General features: G+C 42.1%; 1 protein-coding gene across 1 annotated transcript; it reads right to left on the bottom strand.

The window, feature by feature from the left end:
* Window positions 1–1,443: 1,443 nt before the first annotated feature.
* On the bottom strand, window positions 1,444–2,384 carry LOC120930680 (olfactory receptor 1-like). Its single transcript, XM_040341855.1, has one exon. The coding sequence runs from the start codon at window positions 2,368–2,370 to the stop codon at window positions 1,444–1,446; it is 927 nt and encodes a 308-aa protein (XP_040197789.1). The 5' UTR covers window positions 2,371–2,384.
* Window positions 2,385–14,200: the final 11,816 nt, after the last annotated feature.

Genomic DNA, 14,200 nt, shown 5'->3' with positions numbered 1-14,200 from the left:
GAGCACATACGGCGCCCACGCAATGACGTCATTGCGCAAAGCCACATGCATTCCAGCTTGGAACACGGAAGTGCGCCGCGAATCATGGCGGTTGCCCCGAATCAGTACTTTATGCACTATTACTTGCACCTGTCTGCTGCCTATAAAGGCATCCAGCTTGCATTCAAAAGTGGTTATATTATTGTCAGCCGTAGCTCGGCCACGCTACAACCATTGGTGCCATTGCTCCCCATGCTGCAAAGTACTCCAGGCTGCAACTCCAGGAATCTGCTGTTATCTTAACTGCATCAGACTGCCATTGCCGGGGACAACCTTAGAGACCTTCCTTGCTGACACCCTACACTATGGAATCCCTTGTTGCTACACTCAAGCCCTGCAAACGGATAAGTAGCAATTGTTTCACTTGTAGTACTATAGAAAGATCTGCTGCATATATTCCTCCTAAAACAATTGCTGTTATTTATTATGGCTTGTAGCTATTAACATACTACTTGGGACTGACTGTTGTGCCTATGGCTGTTTGCTGAGGAACATGTTAAAGGGAGATCTACTCTCAAATTACCTGAGCTATAATTGCCTCTCTTATGCAACTATAATTTGTCTTTACAATTCCTATTTACTATGTGCTTGACATAAGTGTTACTTGTTTATGGGCCTTGCCCTAAGTTGCTGAACATGTTCACTCTAGCTTTTCTATTCTAAGGGTTGAAGGTATTTCATACCAACTCCCTTAGTGGCCTAATGCATTTCTTTATGTTTAAGTGATATGATGTAGAGAGCCCCCAAACTCCTGTTTGCGTGGAGTGACGCCTGGGGTCCCGTACTGATAATCACTTGCATATAGAAGTGCATTGGAATCTTCACGTGTATGGTATAATTTTAAACACTAAGGTCTGGTCGCATGTTGTAATACATACAACCTTAGTAGCTCAATGCCTTTCTTTATGTGATATAGAGATGGTGTAGAGAACCCCCAAACTCCTGTTTGTGTGGAGTGACACCTGGGGTCCAATACTGAATTCTCACATAAAGAAGTGCATTGAAATCCTTGCTAACCGCAGTTGTGGTTCACTCCCGTTCACGAGAGCTGTTACACCCTTTTTACCCCAGGGTATCAAGGCACACCGATATGTTGGAAAAGTCATTATGTTGTACCACTCTCTTCAGCATTTAGGATGAGAAATAGCAGGATGAAGAGAACTGACTGAAGACACCTGAATAAAGGCATGCATACAATTTTTTTTAAAGGCTCTAAAGTTTTAGGGAGTGGGGAGATGTAAGGAAAGGGGGTTCCAAGCCAAGAGCTGGTCTAAACGTTTGTACAAAAGAATTAAATGAAACAGCATTTATGTTGTCAACTTTCTGTTTATTTTTTTATTAGAGAAACCTTGCTACCCGAGACCAAATTAATTGTTTCTTTAAAAGTAACTTGTTTTAACTGATCTACTTTGAAAGAAACCTTGAGTGGAAGCTGTGAACAGATTTTACTAAGGCTGACTTAATATCTTTATTTCTCAAGCTATAGATAATTGGATTTATCAATGGAGTGAAAACAGTGTACAAAAGTGATCCAATTTTGCTCAGGCCCCATGGTTTTCCTCTTATGGGCAGTACATAAGTAAAGAACAGGGTTCCATAAAAAATAGAGACCACAGCCAAGTGAGAACTGCAAGTTGAGAAGGCTTTCTGCCTGCCTGTAGTCGATGAAATTCTTAGAATGCTGTAAATAATTTTAATGTAAGATATGATAATAAAGCCAAATGGAAATATGATCATGGGAATAGATAAGATTATAATTTCTATCTGAATCATGGAGATGTCAGAACAAGAAAGGTCCAGAAGAGGTTCCATATCACAGAAAAAATGGTCAATAATGTTTGGTCCACAAAACCATAAATTGTACACGGTTAGGAATTCAACCAGGGAAAAAAAAATACTCAGTGACCATGACAGAACAATCAATTGCAAACAGAAAACATGGCTCATCACCGTGTTGTACATTAGAGGGTTACATATAGCCAAAAATCGATCATATGACATCACAGTGAGGAGAAATAAGTCATAGATTTCTGTCAATATAAAGAAATAAAATTGAGCTATACAGCTGGAAAAGGACATGACACCACTATTACTTAGTAGAACATAGAGCAAGCTAGGTACAATGTCTGAACTCAGAAGAATGTCTGATATGGAGAGTTGGGTGAGGAAGGTATACATTGGAGTTTGGAGGTTCTTGCTGTAGGACACCAGTGTGATGGTCTGGAGGTTTCCATACATTGTCACACAATATATTATGAGAAACAAACTAAAGAGGATCCTTCGGAAGAGAGGAGACACCTGAAATCCCAAGAGTATGACTCTGCTGATCATAGTCAGATTGTGGTCAATAGTTTCCTTTTAAATAGAGAAGAAAGTGCATTGTTTATTTTTAGACAAACAAGGTTTGTGGACATGTACACAAACTGCAGGATAATTTCAATATTCTAGGTGTCAATATTAATAATACAAGAAAACAGTTACCATTAACCTTGTATGACTTCCAGATTGTTATTTTTCTTTTTATTCTCCTATTGTTTTCATATATTCTACCACCCCTCCAACCAAATATATGCACTTTTTATGCAAATATATGCTGTTTACCTATATCTTGACTATGTTGGGCATTTGTCAAACCATGGTACAGCCTTGTACAGCATGCCATAGAACACTGCAGACTTAATTTTGTGGCCTGCAGTTTATGAATTTGGCAAATAAATATGGTCTGCTCTATTGGGTAACACAACCAAGTATACTAGAAAGTAGACATTGGTATCCATTCCAGCAGCAATATATGCTACTCAACTAAACATAGCTTTATTTCCTTCCTTCATCATTCTGTAGGAAAAGAGCACTCTCTGTTTCCTGTTATGCATTAGAAGCTCCTGGCACCCATTCAGCTTTACACCATCAGTAAGTAAACCCCCATCTCCCATTCTGCTCACTTCCTCAGTATTCCTGTAATGAGAATAAAAAAAATAACCCTTTGCACGTCTCTACTGCACATACTACATGCCATTATACCCTTTGCACTCTTCTCCTGCACACACTGAATGATGTCATATTTTCCACACTCTTATGCCCCGTACACAAAATCGGAAATTCTGACAAGAAATCTTTGATGTAAGCTTTTGTGTGTGTAGGCTACATCGGATATTTTCTTTTGGAATTTTCGCCAACAAAAATTTGAGAGCTGGTTTTCAATTTTTCCGACGGCAAAAGTTCTTGGTGGAAATTCCGATTGTCTGTATGCAATTCCGAAGGACAAAAAAACACGCTCTGAATCAAGCAAATTGCTGCACTGGCTATTGAACTTAATTTTTTCGGCTCGTCAGACGTGTTGTACGTCACCGCGTTCTTGACAGTCGGATTTTCCAACAACATTTGTGTGACTGTTGGTATGCAACACAAGTTTGAGCCAACATTTCGTTGGAAAAAAATCCACGGTTTTGTTGACGGAATTTCCGATCATGTGTACGGGGCATAATCCTACACATGCTGCCTGCTGCCATACCTACAGTGAGGGAAAAAGTGTTTGATCCCCTGCTGATTTTTGTACATTTGCCCACTGACAAAGAAAAGATCAGCCTATCATTTTAATGGTAGGTTTATTTTAACAGTGAGAGACAGAACAGAAAAAAAAAATCAGAAAAACGCATTTCAAAAAAGTTTTAAATTAATTTTCTTTTTAATTTGTGAAATAAGTGTTTGACCCCTTCGCAAAACATGACTTAGTACTTGGTGGCAAAACCCTTGTTTGCAATCACAGAGGTCAGACGTTTCTTGTAGTTGGTCACCAGGTTTGCACACTCCTCTCTGCAGATCCTGTCCAGGTCATTAAGGTTTGAAGGGTGACATTTGTTAACTCGAACCTTCAGCTCCCTCCAAATATTTTCTATGGGATTAAGGTCTGGAGACTGGCTATGAAAACCCATCCGTGACCCATTTTTAATGCCCTGGCTGAGGGAAGGAGTTTCTCACGCAAGATTTGACAGTACATGTCCCCTTCCATTGTCCCTTTGATGCAGTGAAGTTGTCAGGTCCCCTTAGCATAACAACACCCCCAAAGCCTAATGTTTCCACCTCCATGTTTGACGGTGGGGATGGTGTTTTTGGGGTCATAGGCAGCATTCCTCCTCCTCCAAACACGGAGAGTTGAGTTGATGCCAAAAGCTTGATTTTGGTCTCTTCTGACCACAACACTTTCACCCAGTTCCCCTCTAAATGTATCAGATATTCATTAGCAAACGTCAGATGGGCCTGTACATGTGCTTTTTTGAGCCGGGGGAACTTTCCAGGGACTGCAGCATTTCAGTCCTTCACGGCATAGTGTTACCAATTGTTTTCTTGGTGACTATGGTCCCAGCTACCTTGAGATCATTGACAAGATTCTCCTGTGTAGTTCTGGGCTGATACCTCATTGCATTGAGGTATCTTGCATTGAGCCCCAGACCAAGGGAGATTGACGGTTATTTTGTGTTTCTTTCATTTGCAAATAATCACACCAACTGTTGTCACCCTCTCACCAAACTGCTTGGCGATGGTCTTGTAGCCCATTCCAGCCTTGTAGGTCTACAATCTTGTCCTGACATCCTTGGACAGCTCTTTGGTGCAGCGCCTATGATGGACGTCCCAATGGTCCAATCCGGAACCGCGGGATGTGTGATGTCCATCATAGGTGCTGCAAGCTCAGAAGGCGGGAATTACAGTGCCGCCCGGCGCGCCTTGCGACATTCCCCGCTCCCTGCTCGGTTTGGCGGCTCTCTTTGGCTCCTGAGCCTCCTCTGGCTGACTGGCTGCATATGTATTATGAAAGAAGTGAAAAAGTGCGCTTACCAATAAAAAAGTGAAATTAAAAATAAAGCAGCTAACTCAAAAATGTTATACAAACATACAAATCATAAACAAACGGTGGAGTAGCGCTAAAGAGTGAAAAGGCCTTCATATGCCATCTAAATCAATAAGGAGGCTAGGTATGAGTCCAATAAATATAAAAAAATGTGAACAAATTAATAAGTGGAATAAAAAGTTAATAGTCCAACAATGTGTCGAATTTGAGTGTTAGCACACTGCTGCAAACGTGAAGAAAAACTCTGGGTCCAATGATAACTATAGCTTGCTGACCCTTACCAGAATGTAAGATCCTAACGGATCTAGTCAAGCTGAAATCACTGGATCGCATATGCTGGAATGGAGCCTGTCTTTTGAAGCGATCCTCCAAGGGGTCACCGATCCACCAGTAAAGCAACCAGAGAAAATAAACTGATATGGTGTAAATCCGTGCAGGAAATCAATACATAAAGAGCATCCCACAGTGACTGGCAACAGACAGTGTGAACAAACGGAACCACCACCAGTACACACACTGACCCTTACCAGAACCTGTGATCCGTCAGGATCAATCAAAGCAAAGGGGATGAGAGCAATGTGGAGTTGTGAGACGTCCCAACCAATATCATCAAATTCGCCAGGAAAGGTCAAATTCGACACATTGTTGGACTATTAACTTTTTATTCCACTTATTAATTTGTTCACATTTTTTGATATTTATTGGACACAAACCTAGCCTCCTTATTGATTTAGATGGCATATGTATTATGGGCACATTGGGTGAGCCAGCGCCGCACACCATAGCTGCCCGCTATGCCACATCCCTGCTTCCTGCTCGGCGGCTCTCCTCGGCTCCTGAGCCTCCTAAGCCTCCCTGGCTGCATCTCTATGATGGGCACATTGGACGTGCCGGCGCCGCACACCACGGCTGAGGTAGGTCAGTGATTGTGTATGTAGGTCAGTGTATGTAGGAAAGGTCAGTGTATGTAGGACATGTCAGTGTATGTAGGAAAGGTCAGTGTATGTAGGACATGTAAGTGTATGTAGGAAAGATCAGTGTATATAGGACATGTCAGTGTATGTAGGTCAGGTCAGTGTATGTAGGTGAGGTCAGTGTATGTAGGACAGGTCAGTGTATGTAGGTCAGGTCAGTGTATGTAGGTCAGGTCAGTGTATGTAGGACAGGTCAGTGTATGTAGGTCAGGTCAGTGTATGTAGGTCAGGTCAGTGTATGTAGGACAGGTCAGAGTATGTAGGACAGGTCAGTGTATGTAGGAAATGTCAGTATATGTAGGTGAGATCAGTGTATGTAGGTGAGGTCAGTGTATCTAGGACAGCAGGTCAGTGTATGTAGGACAGGTCAGGTGTGTGTATATATATATATATATATATATATATATATATATACTTTACACATATATATATATATATATATATATATATTTATTTGGACACACCTTCTCATTCAAAGAGTTTTCTTTATTTTCATGACTATTAAAATTGTAGATTCACACTGAAGGCCTCAAAACTTTGAATTAACACATGTGGAATTATACATAAGAAAAAAGTGTGAAACAACTGAAAATATATTTCATATTCTAGGTTCTTCAAAGAAGCCACCTTTTGCAGCAGACACATCTCTAGAACTGTTAAGAGGAGACTGTGTGAATCAGGCCTTCATGGTAGAATATCTGCTAGGAAACCACTGCTAAAGAAAGGCAACAAGCAGAAGAGACTTGTTTGGGCTAAAGAGCACAAGGAATGGACATTAGACCAGTGGAAATCTGTGCTTTGGTCTGATGAGTCCAAACTTGAGGTCTTTGATTCCAACCCCCGTGTCTTTGTGCGATGCAGAAAAGGTGAACGGATGGACTCTACATGCCTGGTTCCCAACGTGAAGCATGGAGGAGCAGGTGTGATGGTGTGGGAGTGCTTTGCTGGTGACACTGTTGGGGATTTAATCAAACTTGAAGGCATACTGAACCAGCATGGCTACCACAGCATCTTGCAGCGGCATGCTATTCTATCCGGTTTGCGTTTATTTGGACCATCATTTATTTTTCAACAGGACAATCACCCCAAACACACCTCCAGGCTGTGTAAGGGCTATTTGACCAAGAAGGAGAGTGATGGGGTGCTGCACCAGGTGACTACCTCTTGAAGCTCATCAAGAGAATGCCAAGAGTGTGCCAAGCAGTAATCAAAGCAAAAGGTGGCTACTTTGAAGAACCTAGAATATGAAATATATTTTATTTATTTTTATATTTAGTTTTGATGCCTTCAGTGTGAATCTACAATGTTCATAGTCATGAAAATAAAGAAAACTCTTTGAATGAGAAGGTGTGTCCAAACTTTTGGTCTGTACTGTATATACACACACACAGACAGACACACACATATATATATATATATATATATATATATATATATATATATATATATATATATATACAGGGCTCAAAATTTGTGCTCGCCTCCTCGCCAATCACGAGGAGATTTATGTACTGTGCGAGTACCGCTCAGACACACACAGTAATTCAGCTAAGCTGCCGCGCCGTGCTGTCCCTTCACAGGCTAGCACAGGCTAGCAGCAGATTGGACAGCACGCCGCCCAGGACCGCCCCCTCCTCCTCTCATAGGCTAGCTAGTATGTCCCACAACCTTTCCATGCCGCCCGGGACCGCGCCTCTTCACTGCCTACAGTCCAATAGAACAGATCTGGAACTGCTGCCCGGATCCGCCCCTCTCCATCTCTCACACTAGTCTCCCCACGCCACTACTATATCAGACGCCGCGTGGAACCGCCCCTTTCCGCCTCGGACCGCCCCTCTCCACCTCCCAGGCTCCCACACATCCAAGCAGTGCACCGTGCCCTCAGTAAAACGGTATGTTAAGAAAGATCTGTGATGTGTGTTCTGGAGGCACTGGGAGTTTGCTGGGAGGGGGATTGAAGAAACATGTTGGATTGGGGGGGGGCGGGGAATTTTCTACAGCTTTGTGCATCTCAATGACTGTTATTGATGGTCATATTTTCTGTTCACCCTATTTGGAATCTAAAGAAGTAGAACAAATTGTTACTGAATGTTTATTATATTGATTATAGATTTGCGTTCCAGTATTTCTGCCATTTTTGGCTTTTATATCATTTTGTTATCAGTGACTCTAGATTTTAAAGCATACTTAGTATCCTTTATACCTATGCCCCCAATTCTGCCCCCCTCCCCCCATTCCATCATGCATATGCCTCCAATTCCATCCAGCTCCCCCCATTCTATCATACCTATTCCTCCAATTCTGCCCCCCCCCCCCCATCTATAATACCATATGATAGATGGTGGAGGAATTGGAGGCATAGGTATGATAGAATGGAGATGGAATTGGAGGAATAGCTGGTATGATAGAATGGGGGCAGGGGATGGAATTGGAGGCATAGGTATGATAGAATGGGGGAGGGGGAGCGGAATTGGAGGCATAGATATGCTGGTGAGGGGAGGTTGGAAGACGAGGTATGCTGGGGGGGTCGTTAAAAGCACAAAGCACAGGTTTGCCGGGGGGCATTGGAGGCAGAGACATACTGGGAAGATGGATTATAGGTATATTTGGAGACGAATCAAAGGTGTGATGGTGAGGGGAGACATTGGAGGAGGCGTTGCAGGTAGAGGTGTACTGGGGAGGCGTTGCAGGTCGAGGAGTTCTGAGGGAAGCATTGGAGGTAGAGGTGTACTGGGGAACAGTGGTGGCTGGTGCTCAAAATTTTTGGGGGGGCGCAAACACAAATTAATAAAAAATTGCAGCCTCACTGTGCCCATCAAATGCAGCCAATGTGCCATCAATTGTCACCACTGTGCCATGCCATCAAACGCAGCCACTGTGCCATCAATTGTCACCACTGTGCCATGCCATCAAACACAGCCACTGTGCCATCAATTGTCACCACTGTGCCATGCCATCAAACGCAGCCACTGTGCCATCAATTGTCACCACTGTGCCATGCCATCAAACGCAGCTACTATGCCATCAATTGTCACCACTATGCCATCAAACGCAGCCACTGTGCCATCAATTGTCACCACTGTGCCATGCCATCAAACGCAGCCACTGTGCCATACTAAATAAAACATTTAACAGTGTTATTTCATGAGATAATTTACAAGGGCATGTTTAAGGGGCGGGGCAAGGTAGAATTTGGGTGGGGCAACAGGTGGCGAGTAACTCTTAAGGCCTGGCTAGTAGCTCAGGACTTGAAATTTTGAGGCCTGTATATATATATATATATATATATATATATATATATATATATACACACACACACACATGCCCGGTGCCGGCTTCGGGCTGAAACCCCTGGTCTTTTTGCCACCTAGCAATGCCCCTGTCTCATTGTTAAAATAAACCTACCATTAAAATTATAGACTGATCATTTCTTTGTCAGTGGGCAAACATACAAAATCAGCAGGGGATCAAATACTTTTTTCCCTCACTGTATAATACTCCTTTCCTGCATATAGTGTCTTCTACCATATCCACATAATCATAACCTACCACACATCCACATAATCATAACCTGCCAACTGTAATACCCTCTACACTCCTTTTCTGTACATACTATCCACTGTCATAACCTCCACATTTCTCTCCTGCCCATATTGCCCACCTTCATACCCTCCACACTCATTTACTGCACACTCCTATCCAGCGCATACTACAGACTACCACATCCTCTTATACATTTTTTTTTCTTATCCTCCTATACATTTTGTTCAAGACCATACCCTCAGTAATCATCTACTTCAGATACTGACTATTGTCAAATTCCTCTCCTGAAAATATGATATCTATATAAAAACATATACTTTATTTCTAAATATTTATGTGGAGGGAGAAACTGTGTCACAGTCAAATAAAAAAAAAATCCTGACACCACCCCCCCATTATATCATAATAGCCAAAAAAAAAAAGAGAACCCTAAGGCCCCGTACACACGGTCGGTTTGGTCCGATGAGAATGAACCAAAGTTTATTTTCATCGGACCAAACCGACCATGTGTATAGGCTATCAGTCTGTTTTCCTTCGGTCCAAAATTTTAAAACATGCTTCAAAACCGAATCAATGGACCACTGCCCTATCGGAACAAACCGATGGTTAGTACAGAAAAGCATTGGTTCAAAACCCGCGCATGCTCAGAATCAAGTCGACGCATGCTTGGAAGCATTGAACTTCGTTTTATTCAGCACATCGTGTGTTTTACGTCACCGCGTTCTGACCCGATCGGATTTTGAACTGATGGTGTGTACACACATCAGGCCGTACAGCCACTTCAGAGGTGAACCGATGAAAATGGTCCGTCGGACCATTCTCATCGGTTTTGTCCGACCGTGTGTACGGGGCCTAAGTCCCCAATCAAGGAGCCTGGAGTGGGGGAATGTTTGGTGTGTCATATAATACAAAAATATACAAATATAACATTTTACAAAATCTTTATTGGAGTATAAATGATACGATTCTAATAAAAAAATGATATATATATATATATATATATATATATATATATATATATATAGTGACATAGAGAGGCTCTGTCACTATAAGTTTATAGTAAAAGGTGACTCAGGAGTCTCATTAAGGGTTAATACAAGGTTCAGAACTAGCATCTCTCCAGATTCTGTAGTTCTGAATCAGAACATTCAATCCTGGGTCCAGGTTTTGCTAGATGCCTGCAACCTGACTCACTACACAGGTGTGCAGGGTCATTATATAGTCAGGTCTGAGAATTGCTTATGGCTCTTGTTTTGGAGACAGCTTCCAGTTTGGTGTCTGGAAGGTCTCACCTGGGGTCAAGGGCCCTCAGCCAGAAGCCACTGGACAGAGGTCTCATCAAGGGGTCAGAGGACTCAGCCCCAAGGAAGCGAATCTTGGTCCTAGGAGTCAGGTCGGGTCCTATCAGGGGTGTCAGGAGAACCCCAATTCCTAGGCCAGAGGTTGGCCATGCAGCAGGGCGCTGCAACTGAAGGCTAGAGAGCCAAGTGTGCGAAAGAGCTGAGTGACACAGTGAAAGGACTGGTAAGAGGAGCAGCAGTGCTGCCAAGGCGTAAGCCAGGTGGCTTGGTATTTTTGTTTGTGGTCAACTGGTGTATAAGTGAACTTTTCTTTTACTCAATAAAAGTGGGCTGCCACGCCTTAAAACTACAGTTTGGACTGGTGCTGCTCATTGTGAATACACCTGATACTTCAGATTAATTCCCCAATCTTACAATATATATACTGTGATGTAGGAGATGTTGTCACTGTAAAATTGGTAGTTTGGGGGACACAGGGTGTACACATTGGCTTCACAGGGTGTGCATATTGGCTTGGTGCAAGACTGCAGAGCATTGATGTGGACTGGAGAAAACGACTTTCGCAGGTTTCTCCAGGTTTCGGTACTCCAGCATGTGGCTCTGTAGTTTGGAGATTCTATAGTGTCTTGGGTGGGACAGGATCTCCAACACTGTGTCTAGGTTTTGTGGACCAGCAGAATGTGTGCTCACGTGATCACACTCCTTGGGTATGGGAAGACCTCATGGCTCCCAGTTGGAGACTGCTCCACCCCAAGAGAGACAGGAGGTCTGCAGGAGTCAGAGGGGCTTCAGGAGGCAGCCAGAACATGTGTGACTGCAAGAGGCCATAAACAGCCTGAGGACTAAGGCCAGAGAGGAGCTGTAGGTGCTAAAGTAAAGTAAAGCCATCCACATTAAAGAATCCTGTGGTCTGGGTGACCAGCATAAAGAGCAGAGGTACTGCTAAAGAGAGAGCCAGGTGGGCTAGTATTTTCTGCTGTGTGCATTTTTTAGAGAAGAAACCCCTGCATGGCAAACCTTTATATTACGATATATTTGCCTTTTTAATAAATATAGGCTACCATGCCCTAAAATGTAGTTCCTGACTAGCTTGAATTACTGACAAATGCACTTAAACGAGAGTTAATGGCAACCATGTCACTATATATATATATATATATATATATATATATATATATATATCGGGTAAAATAAGTATTGAACTTGTCACCATTTTTCTTGGTAAATATATTTCTAAAGGTGGTATTGACATGAAATGTTCACCATATGTCAGTAACAACCCATGTAATCCATACGAATAAAGAAACTAAAACAAATATGTTCATAAATAAAGTTGTGTGTAATACAATGGCATGACTCAGGGAAAAGGTATTGAACACATGATGAAAGGGAGGTGCAAAAAAGGCATGGAAGGCCAAGACACCAGCTGAAATCTATCAGTAATTAGAAAGTGATCCTGCCCCTTGTCAGTGTGAACGAGGGTGGAAATTTCATCAAGACAATTAATAAACTCAAACACAAAGCCAAAGGAACTCTCAATTGGTTTCAAAGAAAGGAAATTAAAGCTGCTAAAGTGACCCAGTCAATCACCTGACTCGAATCCAATAGAAAATCTATGGAACTAAAGAGTTCATAGAAGAGGCCCACGAAACTCTCAAGATTTGAAGACTGTGTGGAAGAATGATCCAAAATCACACCTGAGCAAAGAAGAAGAAATCCACTCACATATAAAAAGATGAAGCTTGCATCAAACATCAGATATTAATGACACAACATCGGGCAATACATCCTCCAAGACGCTAGCAAAATGGCGTCCTTGTCCTGCCCAGCGTGATGACTTTGCTGCCCACATGTTACGTTTCACCAATACTGGTTTTCTCAAAAGCTCTGAGCCTGGAAAGCCAAGATTAGTGCAATGTGTCAGTGGGTGGTGTCGTCATCACGCTAGGCGGGAGGAGGACGCCATTTTGCCAGAGTCTTAGTGGATGTATTGCCTGATGTCATGTCAGTAATATCCGATGTTGTTTGATGCAAGGCGGTGCCATTTTGTGTGATGGTCGATGTGCATGCCTTGGTATTCCAAGTATGAGTGGATCCATTGTGCTGTGGCTTTTTGGTCCCCTTTTAAGTGTGAATAGGCATTTTATATCTGGTGGTGTGGTTTCTCCCATGGATCTTAGTGCCTCCTTTTCTTGATTATATGGAGCACACCGCAATGGACAATATGTGAACATAGGCTCTCACCCCGCTCACATGCAGAGCCTTTCTAATTTAAGATATCTACACTTTACTGCTATACATTACTTGGATAATATCTCACCATACAGACTGATTGATGTACACCATGTAATTTTAGACATTGTACCCATATTTTTGATATAGAGATCTTGTGGATCCTGAAGGAGCACAAGATGTATGTGAAATATGTAGGTCCACTAGGCTCTACATTGTGTAATTTACAAACCTTTATGACGTGTATATACAGTATATATATATATATATATATATATATATATATATATATATATATATATATATATATATATATATATATATATATATATATATATATATATATATATATATATATATATATATATATATATATATATATATATATATATACATGGATCCATTTTTTTTTATCAGAGGTATATATTTTATATGTAGGAAAAAGTACAGCGTCAAAGAACGAGGTATCCCTGGGCAGGGGATCCCCAAGTGATAAGTGATCGTGATCCAAAAATGGGCCCAGATATCACATCTGGTTCCCAGTAGCTATATATAAATAGTGAAATCTATATATAAATTAAACAAAGGTGCAAGTAATACACCCAAAATGGGCCGGAAATTGACTTCTAGCCCACAGTGTGTATATAGGGCCAAATTCTCAAAAGAGATACGCAGACTTAACTCCATTTTTCTAAATTTACACGGCGCGTATATTTGCGCACGATCGTCAAAACGACTTAAGCAAAGATTTCCGTATTTTCAGCCGTACTTAAATTAGTTACACCTGCGCATTCCCGGGCGCAAATTACGCTAGGCTCGCCGCTGTTTTTGATAGGCAAAGATGCAAATGAGGGAGTTAGGGCGATTCTCAGAATTAAGTGTGTGTGCCGTATTTTCCGCCCTGTGCGCACCTGTTAGTTTTTCTGACTAAATTTCCACATTATAAAACCAGCCCTAATTTTACACATGCTGTGGAAGGGTTTGCTGAAGGTAGTGACTAGAGGTTAGAGCTCTAGTTGTGAAGGTTTTTGTTTAAAAATGCCAGGACCAGCGATGATTTTGACGGCACTTGCTGCCTTACAGGCACAAAGGAGGAGGAGGGCACAGAGGAGGAGGATGAGGGCACAGGCGCGAGTTTATCGTCCACGGCGTGATATTTGGCAAATGCCAGCTTATGAGGTGATTGGCAACTACCGTTTTGATAGGGAGGCCATCCTGGAGATCACCCAACTCCTTCATTAGGATCTAATCGCCCCAACCCTACG

This window comes from Rana temporaria, chromosome 3 (assembly GCF_905171775.1).
Source record: "Rana temporaria chromosome 3, aRanTem1.1, whole genome shotgun sequence".
NCBI lineage: Eukaryota > Metazoa > Chordata > Amphibia > Anura > Ranidae > Rana > Rana temporaria.
Note: the sequence above shows the minus strand (reverse complement) of the source record. Positions and strands in the feature narration are given on the sequence as shown.